The sequence below is a fragment of the Salvia hispanica genome, chromosome 3, assembly GCF_029641045.1.
Source record: "Salvia hispanica isolate PSC_SH4W2 chromosome 3, Shi_PSC_v1, whole genome shotgun sequence".
Lineage (NCBI taxonomy): Eukaryota > Viridiplantae > Streptophyta > Magnoliopsida > Lamiales > Lamiaceae > Salvia > Salvia hispanica.
In genome coordinates this window covers 42,734,394-42,756,770 of record NC_142694.1, presented here as the reverse complement: position 1 = coordinate 42,756,770, position 22,377 = coordinate 42,734,394, and the positions used below count along the sequence as shown (strand labels likewise).

The window sequence follows — 22,377 nt, the reverse complement described above, 5'->3', positions numbered from 1 at the left end:
CCCAACCCAACCCAAATCATCGTGTTCTTATCGGGTTCAACCCAAACAGATTCGTGTCGGATTCGTGCGGATTTCATGTCATCCAAAAAAATATCGATCATCTTTTAATGATAGTAAGTTGCTACACAATATAAACGCTATACGATAACGATCGACATATGATATTATATAATTAAAATTTGATATTACACGATAAATAAGATATTACAAAATTAAAATAATTAATTTAAATAATTTTTAAATCCAAATAATAAAACTAAAGTATATTAAAATTAAATCTAACTAATAAAGTTAAAATAATTATTTTTTAATAAAATTTAAGTATGCAGTAATATTTTTTAATCATAAAAAATTATTAATAATAGTATTAATCATATTTTTACTAATAAAATTATAATTATAATTTTTTTTAATTAATAAAATAATTATAATTATAATTATAATATTTTTAATTAATAGAAATAATTAAAATTAAAATTTAATATATTATTTAAATTAATATAAATAATCAAAATAATTATTTTTTTTCTTAACGGATAACCCAACCCGACCCAAATCCGACCCAACCCAACCCAAAATTTCCGGGTTCTTATTGGGTTAACTTCGTGCGGATTCGTGTCGGATCAAAAATTGCCAACCATGCACTTTCTATCTTACTCTTTTTTGGTGGAGTAAAGACCTCGTGACGTAGATGATTCATATCGCATTTACTGCCTAGAGTAAAATTCGTGTCGTCCACAAAGTCTTTATTATTTAAATGACGAAGTAAGTATAAAACGCGTAGAAGAATAGTAAACAACCTTAGTTTATCCAAAAATATTAAAAATTCAAAAATTAATTCTCTATAATTATCACAAAAATATATCGTATCGACCAATTAACGTATCCAAAAAAATAAAATATTTATAAAATCTAAATATTGCATTTATTAATATAAATCAACAAAAATAAAGTTTATGTTTAGGTATAATATATTATATGGAATATAGGAGTACTCCCTTTGTCCTCTAAAAATAGAAATTATTTCCTTTTTGGTTCGTTCCCTAAAAATAGTAACTTTCTATTTAAGAAATTTCTTTTTTTTTTCTCATGAGGCGAGATCCATTTTTCACTAACACAATTTTCTTTCTATCTCTTTCTAACTTTACCAATTTTTGCATTAAAACCCATGTCATTTAAAAACTTTTTATTTTTAGGGGACGAATGGAGCATTAAAAAAAATCAATTTTTCAGTTTTTCAATTTTTATCCGAACCAAACCGGGCGAAAAACCTAAGTTAACCAAAAGTTTAAACCAAATCGAACCAAAAGACTAGGGCTGAGTAAATGGTCGGTTCGGTTAATAACCAAACCGACTTGTTGGTTAAGCGGCCAGAAAAAATAGTAGAAAAACTAATTGGAACCGAACCAAACTCTAGTTCGGTTACTACACTAACCGACTCGGTTAGAACCGATCGATTACATCACTAACCAAATTGGACTGAAATAAAATTTTAATTCCAATAAAAACTAAAATAATACTAATAGATTAAGAACCAAATAATACATCAAGTTTTCACCTAATAATCGAGAACTTGATATCAATTTTTCACCCAACAAAAGTTTTAAAAAAAAAACCAATAATCAAGTGCTTAATTTTCATGATGTTCATAATTCATCTTACAATACTTGAACAATGTATACATAATCAAGTGCTTGATTTCACCCAACAAAAACATAATTTTCAACTTCAAAGTTAAATGATGCTATTTTAATTATTAATGCGTAAAACTTATAAATTTTACTTATTGACAAATAACAAAAATAATACACTCTCAAAAATTCAAACTATTGAAAACTAATACTAGTATAAAATACATAATTTATGCATATATGAAAATTTAAAAATATTCAATTAAATATTAATGTAAGTTTTTCTTGACTTTTTGATACATATAACAAAGAATTCAGAATTAACTTTGTACCGAAATTATAATTAAAAATAGAATTATATTTAAAATTAAATTTGATTGCGGTTATCGGTTCTAACCGCTAATCGCTCCAAACACCTTTAATTTCGATTTTTGCTGAACCGATAACCGATCGATTTTGGTTAGATTCTCGTTTGACCGAATAACCGAGAACCGTTTATCCCTGTAAAAAAAACAATGTTTAACAAATTTTAAATTTTAATTTGGTTGAGACTTGAAATAGAGTTAAGTTATAGAACGCTGAGAATGAACAGTAAACAACCGTAAGCGGGAGGAGAGAATGATAAGGCTCTCTCTAACATCCACCGCCTCTCCTCCGCTCAAACCCAATCACCACCACCACTCCCGCCGTCAAACCTCCACCACCCCAAAACCTCCCGACACCATCACCTTCGAGTCACTCAAGAGCCGCATCATCCGCCATGCCGACGCCGGCCGCCTCCACGAAGCAATCTCCGCCCTCGATCTCATGTCCCGCTCCAATCTCTCCCCCGATCTCACCACCTACTCCGTCCTCCTCAAATCCTGCATCCGCACCCGCAGCTTCGACCTCGGCCGAGCCCTCCACTCCAAGCTACAAAATTCCGGAATCCAGCTCGACCACATCGTCCTCAACTCCCTCATCAGTCTCTATTCCAAATGCGGCGACTGGAAAAAAGCGGAGGAGATATTCGCCTCCATGCGCGGAGGAGCCAGGGATTTGGTCTCCTGGAGTGCTATGATTTCGGGATACGCTCACAGCGGATTGAATTCGGAGGCGATTGCTTTGTTTTTTGAGATGGTGGAGTTTGGGGAGCGGCCGAATCAGTTTTGCTTCTCCGCCGCGATTAGGGCTTGCTCGAATCGGGAGTGTGCGTGGATTGGGTTAGTGATTTTTGGATTTGTGGTGAAGAGTGGCTACTTTGAGTCCGATGTTTGCGTTGGTTGTGCTTTGATTGATTTGTTTGGGAAGGGATTTGGGGATTTGGAGTCTGCGAAGAAAGTGTTCGATGAAATGCCTGAGAGAAACTCTGTTTCTTGGACCTTGATGATCACGAGGTTTATGCAAATGGGTGATTCAATGGATGCGATTGAGTTGTTTTCGGATATGTTGATTGAGGGGTATATGCCAGATAGGTTTACGTTTAGTAGCGTTTTATCGGCTTGCTCGGAGGTGGGATCGTTGGACATTGGGCGACAGTTGCATAGCTGGGTAGTTAAAACAGGGCTGACTTCGGATGTCTGTGTTGGGTGTAGTTTGGTTGATATGTATGCGAAATCTACGGTTAATGGATCCATGGATGAGTCAAGAAAGGTTTTTGACAGAATGGCGGAGCATAATGTGATGTCGTGGACTGCCATTATCACGGGGTACGTGCAGAAAGGAGGGTGTGATGTTGAAGCAATTGAATTGTATTCTAGGATGATAACAGAGGGGAGAGTTAAACCGAATCACTTCACTTTTGCTAGTCTGTTGAAGGCGTGTGGGAATCTTTTCAATCCGAGGTTAGGCGAACAGATTCACGGTCAAGCCATTAAATCGAGCCTTGCAGAGGTTAATTGTGTTGGAAACTCTCTGATCAGCATGTATGCCAAGATGGATATGATGGAAGATGCAAGGAAAGCTTTTGAGTTCTTATTCGAAAAGAATTTGGTTTCGTTTAACGCATTAGCTGATGGTTACGCTAGAAATTTAGGCTCTGGGGAGGTGTTTAACCAAATTGGAGATGAAGGTGTTGGTGCTGATGCTTTCACATTTGCTAGTCTCTTGAGTGGTGCTGCGAGCATTGGGGCAGTCGGGAAAGGCGAGCAAATACACGCTCGTTTGGTTAAAGCAGGGTTCGCGACCAATTTATGCGTCTGCAATGCTCTGATCTCTATGTACACGAGGTGTGGCGACATAGAAGCTGGATTTCAAGTTTTCGAAGAAATGGGAGTTCGAAATGTGATATCTTGGACTTCCATAATCACAGGCTTTGCTAAACACGGACTTGCAAGACGAGCTCTGGATCTGTTCAAGCAAATGCTTGATTTTGGTGTGAAACCGAACGAGGTCACCTTCGTTGCTGTGTTGTCGGCTTGTAGTCATGCAGGTCTGGTGGACGAGGGGCGGAGGCATTTCGACTCAATGTTGAAAGAGCACGGGATAAGGCCGAGAATGGAGCACTACGCGTGCATGGTCGACGTATTAGGAAGATCAGGGTTTCTAAACGAAGCTATGGAGTTCATCGAATCAATGCCTTTCCCTCCCGACGCCCTAGTCTGGCGCACGCTGCTCGGTGCTTGCAGCGTCCATGGCGACACTGACCTTGGCAGGCGCGCTGCTGACATGATCATCGAGCAAGACCCAAGCGACCCCGCAGCGCACGTCCTGCTGTCGAACTTGTACGCCTCGGCTGGGCAATGGGAGGACGTGGCGAAGATCAGGAAAGGGATGAAGGAGAGGAATGTGGTGAAGGAAGCCGGGTGCAGCTGGATTGAGACTGCGAACAGCGTGCATAAGTTCTACGTTGGGGACACGAAGCACCCGGAGGCGAGGGAGATATATGGGGAACTGGAGAGGCTGGTGGTGGAGATAAAGGGGATGGGATATGTTCCGGATACCAGATTTGTGATGCATGAAGTGGAGGAGGGAGAGAAGGAGAGGTATTTGTTTCAGCATAGTGAGAAGATAGCTTTGGCGTATGGGCTTATAAGCACAGGCAAAGCTAAGCCGATTAGAATCTTTAAGAATCTTCGAGTGTGTGGAGACTGTCATGCTGCGATGAAGTATGCATCAGTGGCGACTGGGAGAGAGATTGTGGTGAGGGATTCGAATAGGTTTCATCACATCAAGGATGGGAGGTGTTCTTGTAATGATTATTGGTGAATGTGGTTTGTAATTGAGTACAAAATGAGAGTTTTTTTCACGTGACATAAGTTAAAATTAGTCCCTATAGCTTTTTTTGAAACAATAGAACTACATAGAGATTTCAATGTAATTGGCTGTATATTTTTCTTTTTGAAACAATAGAATTACATGTAGGTTTCAAGTAATTGGCTGTATATTTCCTTTTTCAATTCAAATCTTTACTTTGTAGTTTACATAAAATATTATTGAAAATGCCATTAAAAGAGGCTTTGGACATTTCTGATGACACATTTGAAGGTATGATTAGCGTAATTATCAAGGCGTGTTGATAGCAATATTGATGATATGAATTTTGGTTTTCGTCTGCTAAGATCTTTGACTTTTGGTGTTGGATGACAAGACTATCCAAGCCCCGCCCGCGCATAGACCTATGTATAAATGGGAAGTTTAAGAGCATCACAATGTCTTTAGGCTAGTCATAGGTTAGTCACTCTCTCTCCCTGCCACGTCAGCAGCACTAAAAAACCACATGTCACATCAGATTTAGGCCTGCCATAGGCCAGCCGCAATAAAATAATTCAAAAAATACTACATTTACGGAATTAAAATTACGATTAAATTACGGAATTAAATTTACGAGACATATACGGAAAAATTCATTAATTGCATTAACAAAAGGTACATAGAAAAAAATAACATAATAAAGAAAAAAAACTATCGCCGTGCAGTCCTCCATAGCCTCGTTCATCCTCCGTTCGTACTCCTCAGCATCCCCACCACTACCACCACTGCTACCACCCGCGTACTCATCGCTCGATGATGCTCTTGTACAGAAATTTAGAGAGAGAAAAAACTCGTTAAAACAAGTGGTGCAAATGAAAATGAAACTAAAATTGCGTTTATATAGGTTTTCAAAAAAAATCGAAAAAGGGCGCTGGCCGATCGGGTCGCCACAATGGCGGCCAGCGCGAGGCGATCGGCTAGCCCACGCCACTTTTTTCGCCGATTTCGGATTGGCCTACTGCAATGGTTCGGCTAGCCGACCGGCTAGCGACGCGAATCGGCTAGCCGGCATTGAAGATGCTCTAAAAGAGAGATGCACCTTCTCACTACATTCACATTCTCTCTATATATTTGCATCTCAGTTGTAATAGATAGAAATCGTCAATACATAATTCATATTGTCTCTAAATTTTAAATCATAGTTTACCGATTTTATTTAAATCAATTTTTATCACGATTCACAACATGACTAATTTGTCCAAACACGTGGCATCATGATATCGTGACAAATCAGACAAATAATCATCGATGAGACATCGTGCATCATTTCACGCTTTTGTGCACATATGTCCTCAGTACACAATGCCTCGATAGTGCTACTACCCTCGTAGCCATGTACAGTTGTGGCGCCAGTGTGACTCAACCCGCATCTCCGTCTGCAGCCGCAGTCCGTGCCATGGTACGCATCTCGGCCCCAGCAGTGTGGGGCCCCCAGTTCGGTGTAGTTTTTACACCCTTGCATCGGAATGTTCTAAACTTCTGTGCCTTTCTTTGATATACCACCACTTCAATTTAGAAACGTGGAGGCCGGTTGCAATTAATTCTTAATCAAAAGTTAGATTAATAATCAGAAAACTGATAGTCTGAAACCATCAGCTTCGGACACGAATAATTATACGACCACCTAACTAAACATCAACGACACGTGTCACCCAACAACCGAAGCTCTCAACGTCCCAAACTCCCCATGCATCTAATTATCAAAACAAGATACTTTTCCACATACCACTCGCCACGTCTCTCAATTCCCTCCCCCCATCAAATCACCCCTCTTATTTCGTTTTTTTAATGCTATAATAATAATTTGGCAAGCTCATTATAATTTTTGTAATGATAATTAATGGATGAAGTTGTCTTGGACCTACTAATTAAATTAAAAAGAGAACAGACACTTTCAATAATAATTTCGGTGTTATGTAACAGAATTAAATGAAAAAAAATAAAAGTATATGCACGCAACTGCGTAATAAATGTGGGAATTGAATAAAGTATTGAACAATAAAAAATTCTATCCAGTGGGCCCCGCACCCTCGCCCCAGTGCCACCTGTCTACATACATCAATTTCGACAGCCCACGTGGTTCGGCGCTTCAATATTTTATTTGACTGCCGCTTTTAAATCCACGTGGCGCCGATCCGCGTCCTTCCATTTAAACGGCTCAGATCTCTCCTCGTCTCGCCCTGCTCATGCATCCGTTTACGCATTCCGTTTTCTATTTATTCACAAATTCACTCTCTTTCGAGATTCAATGGATATGAATTTCGACGAATTGCGGCAAGGATCGATGGCGCCGGAGTGCGAGAGTGGGGAATTAGCGAAACCGAAGAATTTTTGCCGGAAAAGGATGGATCCGCGGCGGATTAAATCGGTTTCGAGTAGGAAAAGGCGATCGGATGTGAGGAAAGAGATCGAATCGATGGAAGGAGCGGTGCTGATTCGGCACGGGGCGGTGTCGATTATCGGCCGGCGGAGGGAGATGGAGGACGCGGTGGCGGCGGAGGTGGATTTTTTACAGAGAGGCGGGAGGAGGTACAGTTTCTTCGGAGTGTACGACGGCCACGGCGGGTGGCGCGTGGCGCGTGATTGCAGCGAGAGGCTGCATAAGGTGTTGGCGGAGATCGTGGAGGGAGATGTTGGGGAGGAGATAGCGTGGGAGAGAGTGATGGCGGTGGGGTTTAGGAAGATGGATGAGGAAGTGAATAAGAGCGGCGCGTTGGTGGCGTCGACCGGGTCGACCGCCGTTGTGGCGGTGGTCGGGGAGGAGGAGGTCGTGGTGGCGAACTGCGGTGATTCGAGGGCCGTGCTTTCGCGCGGCGGTGTTGCCGTACAGATATCCGATGATCACAAGGTAAATTATATTGTTCATATTTTTCATTTTATGTAACTTTGGAAATTAGTTAGAAAAATTATAAAGTAGATTGTTTTTAATTATCTATCTATAGACAATATTGTTTAATTCACGAATGGTGTAGTGCATGTTAGGTTATTATATCATATACAATTTCATTTTAATTTTCATTACGAGATACTGAAAAGAAATCTAAATTTTCTAGTTTTTTTTTACCGGTTTTCAAAGTTATGGGATATATCACAAATTGACCAAATTTCATGATTTTTTCGATAATTTTCTGAAAAAGAAATGTCTCAATTATGATGGGACGAAAGAAATCAATTATAAATTTTATGTTTATTAGTTTCATTTTCAATTTGTGCTAATGAATCTTAACGAAAGCTGATGATATGTTGTTCTTGGTGACATTACAACAGCCCGATAGACCGGACGAGCTAGAGAGGATCGAAGGGTGCGGAGGGAAGGTGATAAACTGGAACGGTTTAAGAGTGTCGGGAGTGCTTGCAACCTCAAGATCTATAGGTATGGTATTACATGAAAAGATCAGTCAGATTCATATTTAGCACTCCTCGTCACATTTGGTGTGGGCACGGGTTTTAAGAAATACTACAAAGAATAGTGGGTTGGAAAAGTTAGTGGAATTTAGGCGCGTGAGACTTACTTACCATTTATATTATAAGTGAAATGTGACTCTTATTGTGGGACGGACTGAAATGGCAAAATGTGACTCTTATTTTGGAAAAGTTGGAGTAGTAGATGATTATTTATTTTGGATGTGATAATAATGTTGGTTTGCAATTGCAGGTGATGAATATCTAAAACCATATGTAATAACGGATCCGGAGGTAAAGATTTTGAGTAGGACGAAACTGGACGAGTTCTTAATACTTGGGAGCGACGGGCTGTGGGATGTGATCTCGAACGAGATGGCGTGCCAGGTGGCGAGGAGGTGTTTGGAGGGCCGGATAAGGAGGAGCTCTGGCGCCGGCTATACGCGAACGATGGAGGCTGCTGCCGTTTTGGTTGAGTTAGCGATGGCTCGGGGCAGCTGCGACAACATCAGCGTCGTTGTAGTCGATTTGAGCCGCAATCAAACTCAAACTGCTGCCTATTCATGCTAGTGATGTGCTAGTATATTGGCACCCGATCTAAGTGGAGTCGGGAGTCGGGTTCACTTGCGATCTTCGTCTCTTATTCTGTGCGATGTTGCTGCACTCCTGCTGACCCCATGGGTTTCATTTCTTGTATATTCCAACTTGTTGAGCTCATTCATCATAAGAGACCACAAAAAGATTTTGAAGGCCAACAAAAGATAGACAAAATAGTTACATGTGTGATGTGTAGTTCTTGGCATGCGCCTCTCGACTTAAATAAAAAGTCGCTATTTGGCTGCCTTTGAAAGTAAATTACTTGACGTGTCAGAAATATAGCATGTCGATGGATCTATTTTCTTTCTTGAACACTCCATTGAGTAGAAGATTTTTAATATTAATGTGAAATACTATTACAATAACATCATTAGACTTTTTTTTTTTAAATCATTAGATTTTAATTTTATATAAGTTCATTTCCTAGATTTTGTCAATATAATAGTTTATGTGGTCGGAAATCTGGTTTAGGAGTAGGTCGGTAAAGTAATCGCACGAAAATATCAGTATAAGAAAATATTGAATTTGATATGAAATAATTTTCATACAATTATTGTACCAATTTTATGGTATATATTGCACCAAAATGTGGTAAACCATAAAGATAAGATATATCGAATTTCGATACACTATATTGTTATACCATATTATTTCTTATACTTGTTTATTGAAAATAGCAATCGGTATATATTGAACATATTGGTATGCACGATAACGAAGCGAGTTCAAGTTGGTAAGGCATTTCACCTCTAACCTATAGATCGGGAGTTCGAGTCATAACGGGGATGGGGGACCATTAATGATCCTCTTAAAAAAAATAAAATAAACAAACATGTCGATATACACTGATACAATACCGAAAATTACAGTATACTCCCTCCGTCCCATAAAAGATGTCACACTTGTGGGACGGTACGAGATTTTAGGAGGTTTTGTTTTGTTAAATAGAGATAAAAAATATAATTTTTATATTCATGTGACATCTTTTGTGGGACAAACTAAAAGCAAAATGTGACATCTTTTGTGGGTCGAAGAAAGTACCAAATTTCGATAATTTTTTATATTCTTTAGTACAATAAGTGCATTATAACAGTATTTCAGTATTTTTCCCCTCCCCTACCTCAATTGCACTGCTCTGATTTTTCCCCCTCAATACTAGAGCATTTAGATTACAAAAATAAAATATACTCTCTCCGTCCCAAGATATTAGACCAACTTTCCCTTTTGGGATGTCCCAACTTACTAGACTCATTTCCTTTTTTAGCAAAAAGCATCTATCTTATTTTATTCTCCACCTACTTTTTTCTCTCTTCTCTTCCTACTTTTTCCCTCTCTCATACTTTACTCTCTCCACTTTAACTATTTAAATATCAATTCCTTAAATCATGTGCCCAAAAGAAGTGAGTCTAATATCCCGGGACGGAGGGAGTAATAGTAATACTTAGTTTGAAATGTGAAGTGAAATATATTGATATTATCACAATTAACAAACATTTTGAATATCGTTTTAAAGTTTTTTCAAATTGCTAAAAGTTATACATTAATTCACTATTAGATAATTAATAGGATTCAAATTACTAAAATAATCAATCCTAATTAATGTTTTGACAAAAGATAACCTTTGACAAAAGTAACCATGAGCAATCACTTAAAAGTTAAAAGTTTAAAACAAAAACCGGTGACAACCTAAATTCATAATCATCGACCTTTGATTAATTCATAATCATAAACTATGACTAATTCATAAAAAAATAATATTGAAAAAAAAGTGTCAAAGAAAAATTAGTGGAGCATATTTAGTACTCTATAAACCCTATGTAAATCTTCTAATTGGATTAATCAGTTCTTGGGCTCGTAATACTAAATTTTAATTAGATTTAACAAACAAAAACCAAGTATAACTGCACAAACATTTTTCAGTTCTTGTCTTCTTGGGCAATTGAATTGAGTCTTCAAGCTGCAATCTTGGGAATTAATCAGAAAATTCAGAATAAATGACCCAGCTTCTGAGACAATGTTCAGTAAGTAGCATCACTTTTCGCTGAAATCAATTGCCTTCTTCAATTCAAAGCTGATGAAGAAATTATTTGTTGGCATTAATTTCAAGCGTGGAGGGTTTAGGGGTTTCGCCGCACAGAGCGGAAAGGGGCAAAATCTGAAGATTGGAGGGGTTAAGGACATTATAGCTGTTGCTTCCGGCAAAGGCGGCGTCGGCAAGTCCACCACTGCCGGTATTTAATCTCCAATTTATCCTTTCCTTCAAAAAATTACTGAAATTTTTTATTGTGTGTTTGTGTGTGTGTTAATTGATTCATTGTTTGAATTTTTAGTCTCTCCAATACATGGATTTGTGTAAATTTGTTAAATTGAGTTTTTAGAAATGCCAATTTACGATTTTTTTTTTCCTGTGATATTGCTGTGAATTTGTAGTTAATTTGGCTGTTTCGCTTGCAAATAAGTGGCAGCTAAAGGTTGGGCTGCTGGATGCTGATGTTTACGGGCCGTCGATTCCGATGATGATGAAGCTCCATGGGAAGCCTGAAGTGAGTGCAGGTGATGCTTTGATGAACTTGAAATTATGTGCTTTTATTTCATGTGTTGAACTTTGTTACTGTTACTATGAGTGGATGAGTTGATCATCTTAGATTCTTAGTTATCATGTTTCTTTCATTTTATTAATGTGTTAATTTACAAATTTTGAGTTATGAGCTGTTTTGATTGGTGTGGTGCCTCTAGCAGATAAGAAAATGATCCCAATCGAAAACTATGGTGTTAGATGCATGTCGATGGGGTCCCTGGTCGCAGAAGGGGACGCGCTTGTCTGGAGAGGTCCTATGGTAAGTGCAGATTATTTCTCTGCTGGTCATGTTTTCACGATTACTTGTGTCTTTATCAGTTTGGTTTTATAAAAATGAAGGTTGTTCGTTATAAAATGATGTCGAGTTGCTGATTACAGATCATGTTTTACGTTATCAGTTTGGGCAGGAAAACTCGTGGAGAGCATCCAATTGTCTAAGAATCATGCTACAACCATTTTGATGTATGTAGATACTGTTTTATCTTTTCAGGTCATGAAAGCACTTGAACAGATGACGAGAGGAGTTGATTGGGGAACACTAGATGTTCTTGTGGTGGACATGCCACCTGGCACTGGTGATGCTCAGATTTCCATCTCGCAGAGATTGCAATTGTCAGGTAGTTTGGACTCTGCCTTTTTTTTCTCTTTCGATCTACAAGAGTCTATTCCAGTGTGATGAAATAGTTTTTATGTAATCACTTTTCTCGTATTTGTATAATATGATATGACTGGGAGAATATGCTTTATATCTTCTAATGGATGCATAAGGTGGATTTTGTTCATCTGCATTTGGACAAAGTCCAATCGTTATCTATCACATAGCCCATAGGGGTCGATGAAGTGGTTGGATTCCCTATGTTCCAATTCAACTTGATGTTTAATTTGATTACATAGCTCATTTATTACATCGTTTTTCCTACATGTTAACAGGAGCCGTAATTGTGTCAACTCCTCAAGATGTTGCCTTAATGGATGCTCGAAGAGGTGTTAAAATGTTCTCCCAAGTGAACGTGCCAGTATACCCCTTACCTTCAGTTACAGAATTTGTGTTTCACAGCTTTCATTCAAATATTTTCGCCGAACATGGTGTCCTTACTCCTTAGCATATGATTGGATAAAAATTTCACGTATTGCATTGCATTCCTGGACGAGAAAGTAATACTGTGTTAATCATATGTGGAGCAGTGACGTTTCATAAAATAAAGATGATTAGCGATAGATTTTGTTCAGTGATGTTTCCACTTTTTGTAATGCATCGCAGATTTTAGGAATTGTGGAGAACATGAGCTATTTTAAATGTCCGAGCTGTAATGAGGCTCATTACATTTTTGGAAAGGGTGGAGCTCAAAAGACAGCCGATGAAATGGGCATGAGGTTTCTTGGTGAGGTATTTCCACTGATTTTGTCACCGGCTGCAATATTCTTTCGCATTATTTTTAGTTACATTATCTACAACGTGAGCTTAAATTCTGCGTTCTTGATCTTTTCTATAGTCAAACAGATTTTTGATACATTTTCTGGTATATAATCTCTTGTAATATTCCAAACTGTTAATTTGCTCAAGCACTGATCTTTAAATATATCATTGTAGTTGCCACTGGAGACGGGAATACGAAGTGGCTCTGATGAAGGAGTGCCTGTAGTGATATCCAATCCCGAATCTTCTGTATCCCGGGCCTATGGTGATATCGCCCAAAAGATAGTCAGCACACTCGAGCTACTCAACCAACCACACTCGCGTCCTGAAATAAATCTTTAAGCATGGGGCGTTTCCAGCTACGTCTTCAAGTTTTTCTAGATGGTGGCACCAACACTTGCTATCGCATTGGCACCCACGCTCCTAAAGACCTCAAGGCACGGTGAGTAGATTCGCTTTGACATCTCTTTTCACTTAACGAACGAATGGAGTTTGTTCTTTTGGCTTTCTGCTCAAAGCATCAAACATCTTATGCGAGTCGTATAAACAGCAGCCACATTGTATGTGTAACGAGGGATGTCGTGTTCTTGTCTCTCCTTCGATAGGTTGTGTTTGTCGAAAGATTGATGAGATTGTTGGAATATATACTTATATATTTGATTCCTAAAAAAAAAATCCATTTTTTCATCCCTAGCACAAAAGGTGCTTCGTCCGTTCCGCTATAATTGATTCATTTCTTTTGGATACGAAATCCGCTATAATTGATTCATTTCTTTTGGATACGAAATCCGCTATAATTGATTCATTTCTTTTGGATACGAAAATTAAAGAATGAGTTAAATAGAGAGACAATAGAATAGATAGATAGGAGAATAGAGATTAAGGTAATAGGGAGACTTAAATATATAATTGAAAATAGAGTAAATATGAGAAATAGTATAAGACAGCAATATTCTAGCAATATTCTATTGACATTCATACTACTATAATTTTTTCTCTCTCTTCTGCTTTCTCCTTTACCGGTGGAAAACATGTTTTGAATAAATATGAAAAAAAATGAAATAATCCTTTTCATAAAATAGATACAAATAAAGCAAAAAGAAACACATATTTTATTGCTGTTATTTTCATCATATCAATTTCTTATATTCTAGAAGCGCCTAAAATAAATGCTACTCCACTTATATATGTAGCTGTAGTTCAATTTAATGATTTCATAAAGTATCATATTTAGTCTCCATCATACAAAGTTGTGTCACATATTGATTGCTTAATAAGTTAGTTCTGACTTTAATTCTTTTCAATTTTTGAAGTGCATAAAGAATACCACGTGTTATTCAATAAGCATCTAACCACATATTAATTTTTGTGACAACTGGAATATAATAATATAGATTTTGCTGTCTTAAATAAAATATTCATTTCGAGAGAATCGTGAGATGCTATAAAATTATAAAATTATAAGCATCCAATACTTTTCATTAATAACGTTTTTATGATAAGAATCATAAAGCACTCCTTTATTTTCCTTTTTTTTTGTCTTACCACTTTATTTAGTGAGGCAGGGTATATGTTAATACATGTATAAAAGGGTTAAATAGCAAATACACATCAGAGAAGTTTAATTATTTAAAAAAAAGTTACTGTAAAATTTTCTTTTTTTTGGAAGTTAACCTCTAAAGTTTACCGTGAAAATCAAATAAATCATCGATTTGTGAATATCATAAATTTATTTTCTTTCACAATAAACGTTCGAGGTATTTTTATTTATATTATTGATTTCGTTGTAAATGGTTTTTTAAATGCTGAATAATAAATACATGCACAAGTATGCACGAAAGATGATGTGCGGGGTATTGTTTTATGGCATAATTCTTGTTTGCTTCGTTTCATTCGGAAGATAGTACTATCATAGATGATAGTTTGATTTCCGCTTATGTAATTTTGTGCTTGATCAGTATATTGAACCGTTGCTAGAAAACGAATTGGTAAATTTGGATAACTTTGTTTATATTCTTCAAAAATATATTCATTTATGATTTAATCTATTACACGTGAATTTTGAACCTTATATATAAAATTCTTATAGTGATCTTATCTCCATTACATTTTAAACTTTCCATCGTCATGGTCATGGACTCGTGATTCATGAATGTTTTTTTATAAGAAAACAAATAAATATTGTCGAACTTTTTTGCAATGATAATAATCATATTCGTTAAGAAAGGAATAAACTTCAGTCAACGATTCAAACCATGATCATGCTTCAATAATTTGATCCAAAAATAAATTTAAAAATCAACTATGAATAAAGTGAACTTCAAGTAAACTACTTCTCGACTTTATAAAAATGGAATATAGTGAAATTTATTCTTTATGATCATTTTTTGGACCCAAATCATACGTCGTAGACATATACAGTGTATTATCAATTGAGCTAAGGTTGTATTTATGGTTTTAATGTTGATGCATATATGGCCTAAATTGCAGTTTGATTTCTTTCATTCTTTAAATTGTTGTTTTCTAAATTTCTTAAGTTATTTTGATATTTATTTATTTTTCTATTTAATTTATTAAGTGGTTGAAAATTTATTGATCAATATTTATTGGTTTTGAAATTCTTTCCTTTTATTAATTAGTGCTTCTTTTTAGTTTATTTCCATTCTAGTTATTTCCTTTAAGTTTTATTATTTCATAAAGTTAAAAGTTTCTTTGCTTATATAAACACTACATTGTTGGACTACAAAAACAGACTTTAATTTGAAGATCAATACTATAGTTATAAGTCTTCAGCCGTGCTTTTCGTTGATTTGCGATTACAAGTCTTTCGCCGCATTCTCGTTGATCTGTCGTCAGGCGTCAAATTTAAGACGAGGTCATATCAAATGCAGTGGTAAAATAGTAAGTATTACTAGCATTTAGTAATTGTTTTAGCTATCAAAGTTGAAAAAAAAAATATCATCATGTCGAGTACTATGAACAACAGCTCCACTTCAGGTACCCCAAACATTCATGAAATATTCTTCATACATAATCATATCAAACCTAATTACTCACATCTTGCTCATTTTATTTTTATAAATAAAACTCTCAATTCATTTAATTTTTGAGATGACCGGTGCCCAATTTGTCTCATAACTCAACTTGCTGCATTTTTTAAACAACGCACATAAAAAATTTCTGCATTAAAAAATGTATTCTGTTCTTTTTGACACGTTTCCCTTCAAATATTTTCTAAACAAAATATTTTATTTTCTACTTTATTCTCTTATTTACTCAAAAAAAACATTGCTTTAAAGTATTTACTAAAAATAAAATGTACGAGGAGAGTAAGGAGGGAATACTAAATACGTAGCATAAATAGAATTTTCACCTAAGCCACTTGACACAATACTCTCTCTAAACGGCCAAACATATGTGGGGTAGTTTTGTTATACATGAACAAATATATATATGAATTCCTCCAATTTTCGGACAAAAAGATATTTGTCTTTAAATTTGTAATATATATTTTTTATTTCTAGTGTCTTTAAATTTATTTAAGTAATTCCAAAATTTAATTATGTGGTATTTGAAATTTGATAATAGATTATTTTAATTTCATAAATATTGATATTTAAGTACTAGTACTAATAATATTACAAAAATAAATAATGAAATAGAAATGTAAATCTCTAGAAGGTGAGGGTGCCATGTATGAATAGGAAATTCCGTCACGTGGAAACGTGTGCTTTAGTTTTCCTTTCCTTTATTTTTTTTTTAAAAAAATACTCTGATAAAATTCTGAATAATTGAAGAATCCTTTTTTTGGTGGGAAGAACACTCCATAAATAATCGATTTGCTCATATAATTCTCTCCATCACTACCGCGATTCTCCTCCATTGATAACGCCAGCACTGGAGCTGTGCACTGAAGATTTCAGTCGCAATTTCTCCCATCAATAATAATTACTACTTTCTACGTTTCGAGAATTTATTCCTCTGCTTTTTCGCTGCCATTTTCTCCTCATCCACAGCTTTTTCTGAGAAATCCACATTCGCAACAGGTATGGAGTGGTTTCCTTCTCCTTTCTCTATCTGAAAGCACATTTAAGGGTGCTGCTGTGGCGATCTTTTCATCCCAATCCACATTTCCCGGATTTTCGAAAACCCTAGTGAGCTTTGATTGGGATTTGTGGTTTGTTGATTTCGTTGAAAAAAATGAATTGCGCTGAAGTTTATGATCCTATATACTAATTGTAATCGGAGAATTAACTTTTTACCGTAGTGAGGTGAATATTTGAAGCGGTTAATTTTCTTCACATTGAATCATTTTAGCTAAAAAAATTTAGGTTTCTGTTGTTATTATTAGACGATGATTGCAATTATTTTGTGGTACCTGGAAGGAAAAAAACAATAATCGCTGTTTCCTTTTTAAAATTATTGTACTAATGTGCGGATTCTGCTGCTATTTTTGGTGTATTATTTTACTACTATTATTCTCACCTACTTGTTGCGTTCATTATCTTTCAGCTAAGGTGAGAATCTTTTTTGCCTTCATTCATATAGTAATTTTTAATCTTGGTAACTGACAGTTAAATTTGCTCGGACCCTTTCTCTGAGATTGAACTTGTACGCACGTTCTGCTCAATTTTTTCCACAGCTTCTAGTGTTTAAGATGTCAAAGCTGTATTTTTTTTTGTTAATTTGGCTGGAAGCTATTGTCAATTCTGTTTTGTCTTTGTAATCTCTAGTTGACATCCCTGTTGGTTTTAGTGTTAGTGGGTATATAGATACATGTTGTCTTTCTTATTTTGTGTAACGTAGTTATGCAAATTTCAAATTTTTACGTATGTGCTGTTATGGATATGCATATGTCTTTGGTTTGAAGCCTTTTTCTTTTAATGTGATCTTGGTCTCCCTGATTCTCACTTATGACTTTTAAGGTTTATCTACGTAAGTATGATTTTTGTTGTTATGTTTTACTCAGTTTACCTTATTTGTGATCAGAGACTGGATCCACAGGAGAAAAGGATAATTTATGGAGGGCGACGCAGGAAGAGGTTCGGAATGCCTGAGGACTACAGGTGGGAGGGCGAGTAGTGACAATGGTTCTAGTAAGGCCATAAGTATACCCTCTTGTTGCTTGAAAGCAAGGGCATCTGCACCGGAGCTAGATGCCAAGTGCCACTCAACTGTTGTTTCTGGATGGTTCTCTGAAATCCAGTCATCCTCTGGTATTGGAATATGCTTGTTATGTGTTTCCTGGGACACCCTTGTCCACTTCTGCTTTAGTCCTACCTTTTCCAGCGTTGCGTTATGTTCCAAATGGGCTAATCAATTTATACTTTGTGATATGGATTGCAGATGAGTCTTTGAAGGAAGTCTACTTTAACAACCCAATGTGGCCAGGTATAATCCTCTTTTTGTCCTGATTCAAACACCAGATGAATCCTCTGTTACGTATTTTTTGAATTTGATAAATTAGTTCATGTGTCATTGTGGAGAATAGCTCAATTTCTTTTGATGTTTGAATCTTAAAAATATTTGCACTTATGGGGGAAGTGATTTGTCGGTCTTACTTATTAGTTTTGAAAGTAGTAATCTCCTAATACCTTCGAAAATGGAGCGCAGTTTTGTACTGAATTGATGCACATTTGGTTGTAGGAGAGTCACACTCCCTGAAAGTCGAAAAGATTTTGTTCAAGGACAAGTCAAAGTATCAAGAGGTTCTGGTTTTCCAGGTTCTGCATCTTTGACGTTGTATGATTTTATTTTGTTCTCTATCTTTTGTAAACTTATTTTCACTCTGTACTTCGTCTTTTTATTGCAGTCATCAGCATATGGAAAGGTTCTTGTGCTAGATGGCATTGTTCAGTTGACGGAGAAAGATGAATGTGTTTACCAGGAAATGATAACCCATCTCCCTCTTTGTTCAATTGAATCACCCCAAAATGTAATTTCTGGATACTTTATTGGCACTTTGCCTTCCTATAATGCTGGAGTTTGGTACCCTGCCTCATTGCATAGGTTTTTATATGTTAAATTTGGGAATGCAGGTTTTGGTGGTAGGTGGTGGTGATGGTGGCGTCCTTAGAGAAATTGCCCGTCACAGCTCTGTGAAGTTGATTGATATTTGTGAAATCGATCAGATGGTCATAGATGTGAGCACTCAATCTTGCTGCCTAACTTAGCTTCGTATATGTTATACTTCATTGCTGCTTATGTATTATTCTTTAATTCACAGGTAAGCAAGAAATTTTTTCCAGAGTTAGCTATTGGTTTTGAGGATCCTCGTGTGCATCTTCATGTTGGTGATGGTATGATTTTAAGTTCTGTAAAACGTTTTCTTATACCTGGCCTTCATGTAGGTTGAACATATGTTTAATATGCCACTTGGAACTAAGATATCCTGCACATGTTATTAAAGAAACATCTTTCACTTTTCTCTGTTCATTTTGATTTTTTTTTTACAAATATGGAAGTGCAAGTTCTAGATTGGGTCATTACTTTTAAACGCATGTCATTCTTTATAAGTTTAAGTTGCTTTAAGGAAGCATGTGCATATGGCCAACTCTTTAAATAAATGTGACCTGACAAGCAGCATGAAGCCTGACAATTGATGTCTGGGCATTTGGACACCTGCCAGTCTTCATTTTTCCATGAGTTTGACCTCAAGTGTATTCTCTTGCACTTGCAAGTGTGAATAGTTATACCCTTGCTCCATTTGCCTGCATTTTTTACTCCACCAGTTGTGTGGTAAATAACTTTTTAACTTTGTTCCATTTTTTATTTTCACAGCTATTGAATTTCTAAAGCAAACACCTGAAGGGAAATATGATGCAATTATTGTTGATTCGTCAGACCCTGTGGGTACGTGTACTATTGGTGAATTGGACATGCATGAACAATTGATTATTTTATTGATTTTTTACTTGTATATTCATAACCTGCAATACGCATACATTAATCACACTACTGCTAATAAAGTTCTTTAAATCATTGCTAAGGTGATTAACTGTTAATGAGGATATTTATGTTTTTTCTCATAATGTTTTGACTTGAGTATATTAGTCTCTATATAATATACAACCATATGACTGGCAATAATGAAATTGGTTGTTAAGTATATATTTCTGTAACAGAAATCTAATAGCAACTTTCTGGATTTTGTATGATTGTGTTCAGTTGGAAATGTGTTTGGTAAATCAATCATGGTAAAAAAATCTATCATTTCATTAATGACTAATACTCCCTCCGTACCCAAAGAATATGCACTTTGGGTTTGGCATGGGTTTTAATGCAAAATTGATAAAGTAAGAGAGTTAGAGAGAAAAAGTAATTAAAGTATTGTTAGTGGAGAATGGGTCCCACTTCATTAGAAAGAAAAGAGTTACCAAAATTAGAAAGTGCAAATTTATGCGGGACGAACTTAAAAGGAAAGAGTGCATATTCTTGTGGGACGGAGGGAGTAGTATGTTTGAATACTTCAATAGACTTGTAATTATTATGGTAACTCAGACACCTTTTCAGAGTGTATTCTACATTATTGTATCTCGATGATATTGTACGACTGGACCTTATATATTCCTCCCTCCCCCCTCATATGATTGACTCTACATAGTACTACTCAAGGTATCCTACAAGCAGCAATGTAGCATATTATATCTTAATGTTTTTTTCACTCCCCAGGTCCTGCTCAGGAGCTTGTGGAGAGACCTTTTTTTGAGACCATTGCCCGAGCATTAAGGTCCGGTGGTGTTCTTTGTAACATGGCAGAAAGTATGTGGCTTCATACACATCTAATCCAGGATATGTTAACTATATGCCGAGACATTTTTAAAGGTTCTGTGCGTTATGCATGGGCTAATGTCCCTACATATCCAAGGTAAAAAGCTTGCCATTCAATCATAAAAGTAATTACAAGTTCTTGAACTGTATTTAAATACTCAAATTATCCACCACTTCTCTTATGAAGTCCCATTATGTCTGCTCAGTTATCCTAAAGATTAATCCAGTCTGTCAACCAAGATTGTTTTTTTTTCTTCTCATTATTCATGGGTCATTTTTGCTAAGTTGTAATCTGTAAGTTGGTGTTCTGAAAGTTCTCCTTCTGGTTATCAGTGGCGTTATAGGGTTTCTATTATGCGCAACTGAGGGGCCACCTGTTGATTTTGTACACCCTATCAACCCTATTGAGAAGTTGGATGGTGCACTTGACTATAGAAGGGAAATTAAATTTTACAACTCCGAGGTATCCTCTGGTCTATTCTTGAAATTGTTTATTGAAGCTCTCGAATTTTCTCTTATTCTTGAGGATTTCCATCAGCCTCAAAACTTTGTTCTCAAAATGCATGATTTATAGAATAATGTTTATTTGTGCGTTATTATTGTAATATTGTTATTTAGAATCAATAATACTATGTTCTGTCAAATATAGAGAGCATCACTGGCTACTATGTTCTGTTAATTAATCAGGCTTCTTCAAACTCAACTATCAACTATGCTATTGCTCTCTTTATTTGATTCATCAACATACGTGTGTGCTGTTCTCAGGCTATTTATCTGCTATCGGCTTCCAATTTTTCTAAGCTTTTGTGTATTAATTTGACCTATGGCACACACGATACACACATTGTCCCGAGCCATTCTGAAATTAACATCCTTTTTTCCAACATCTCCATGGTGCTCATACTTGCAAAGACACTTAACTACGTATGCTTATTGTGGATGACAGATTCATAGAGCTGCCTTTGCATTGCCATCTTTCGTAAGGAGGGAGGTAGAAGCTCTCCGGGGTTGACCAACTTCTTTAAAGTCAGCCGAAGCTGGTTTTGTGCCTCGTTGCGCACCATATTAAACATGTCAATGGCGTTTGCGTCGATAAGACTCTATTATTATGACTGATGATGCCTGACTAGGGTTAGAGTGGGGATAATACATATTCTAATTAGTGTGGATTTTTGGATTTGGCTGTGGTTGATTTGTTGCTTGTGTTACTGGAGTCGTATTGTGTATGTGGGTGGTGTTGTGTTTTTCAATAAATTCGTCATGGTGTTTCATCGTTTGGTGAGAGATTTAGCAACTTGAATTTCTATTATATTTGGCTGAAATTATGGTGCATGTCTACAACATGATTTATTCAATTACTACTGTATCTATGGCTTTCTGGTTGTTGAATTTGCTTATTTTACAACATTAGGAGATAAAAATGGGTTGAGTTTAATTTGCTTCAAATGTCGCGAGTTTTACTTTTCATTGCTTTGAAAAGAAGTGTTTTACTTTCCGTGTTGTCTTGAGCCCTTCTTACTCCCTCCCTATTTGCAATTGGAGTCTTGTTTTTCATTTTGGTTTGTCTACGAATATGAGTCTTGATTCATTATTACTATATAGTAAGATGTCTCATATTCTACTATCTTATTCGACTCATATATCATTTAAAATTAATATATGCAACCGCAGTATGCCTGTAATCCACTAGCTTTCTTCTATTCACTTTACCTAACATTTCTTAATACTCGTGCGGGAAAGAAAAACTCATA

General features: G+C 36.3%; 4 protein-coding genes across 8 annotated transcripts; all 4 read left to right on the top strand.

Annotated features, from left to right (window-relative positions):
* Nucleotides 1-2,219: 2,219 nt before the first annotated feature.
* On the top strand, nt 2,220-4,984 carry EMB2261 (Tetratricopeptide repeat (TPR)-like superfamily protein). Its single transcript, XM_048096663.2, has one exon. The coding sequence runs from the start codon at nt 2,250-2,252 to the stop codon at nt 4,815-4,817; it is 2,568 nt and encodes an 855-aa protein (XP_047952620.1). The 5' UTR covers nt 2,220-2,249; the 3' UTR covers nt 4,818-4,984.
* Nucleotides 4,985-7,033: 2,049 nt separating this feature from the next.
* LOC125198283 (protein phosphatase 2C 51-like) lies at nt 7,034-9,251 on the top strand. The gene is made up of 3 exons (XM_089067417.1): nt 7,034-7,710; nt 8,130-8,235; nt 8,518-9,251. Exons 1-3 carry the CDS (start codon nt 7,111-7,113, stop codon nt 8,832-8,834), a joined length of 1,023 nt encoding a protein of 340 aa, XP_088923543.1. The 5' UTR covers nt 7,034-7,110; the 3' UTR covers nt 8,835-9,251.
* Nucleotides 9,252-10,716: 1,465 nt separating this feature from the next.
* On the top strand, nt 10,717-13,543 carry INDH (INDH1(iron-sulfur protein required for NADH dehydrogenase)). 3 transcript variants are annotated; one of them, XM_048112553.2, is made up of 8 exons: nt 10,717-10,882; nt 10,969-11,092; nt 11,292-11,414; nt 11,601-11,698; nt 11,930-12,056; nt 12,370-12,455; nt 12,701-12,826; nt 13,031-13,543. In XM_048112553.2, exons 1-8 carry the CDS (start codon nt 10,856-10,858, stop codon nt 13,196-13,198), a joined length of 879 nt encoding a protein of 292 aa, XP_047968510.1. In that variant the 5' UTR covers nt 10,717-10,855; the 3' UTR covers nt 13,199-13,543. The 3 variants fall into 3 exon arrangements, with proteins under 3 accessions (XP_047968510.1, XP_047968511.2, XP_088923674.1); XM_048112554.2 differs by lacking the exon at nt 10,717-10,882 and having other exon boundaries at nt 10,905-11,092; nt 12,701-12,821; XM_089067548.1 differs by lacking the exon at nt 10,717-10,882 and having other exon boundaries at nt 10,905-11,092.
* Nucleotides 13,544-16,649: 3,106 nt separating this feature from the next.
* SPDS3 (spermidine synthase 3) lies at nt 16,650-21,958 on the top strand. Of its 3 annotated transcripts, none has more exons than XM_048116541.2 (11): nt 16,650-16,902; nt 17,846-18,072; nt 18,203-18,247; nt 18,503-18,579; nt 18,669-18,791; nt 18,895-18,999; nt 19,083-19,155; nt 19,637-19,708; nt 20,528-20,723; nt 20,960-21,089; nt 21,573-21,958. In XM_048116541.2, the coding sequence occupies exons 2-11, from the start codon at nt 17,877-17,879 to the stop codon at nt 21,636-21,638; spliced, it is 1,083 nt and encodes a 360-aa protein (XP_047972498.1). In that variant the 5' UTR covers nt 16,650-16,902; nt 17,846-17,876; the 3' UTR covers nt 21,639-21,958. The 3 variants fall into 3 exon arrangements, with proteins under 3 accessions (XP_047972498.1, XP_047972499.1, XP_088924617.1); XM_048116542.2 differs by lacking the exon at nt 16,650-16,902 and adding an exon at nt 16,979-17,127; XM_089068491.1 differs by lacking the exon at nt 16,650-16,902 and adding an exon at nt 16,988-17,010.
* Nucleotides 21,959-22,377: the final 419 nt, after the last annotated feature.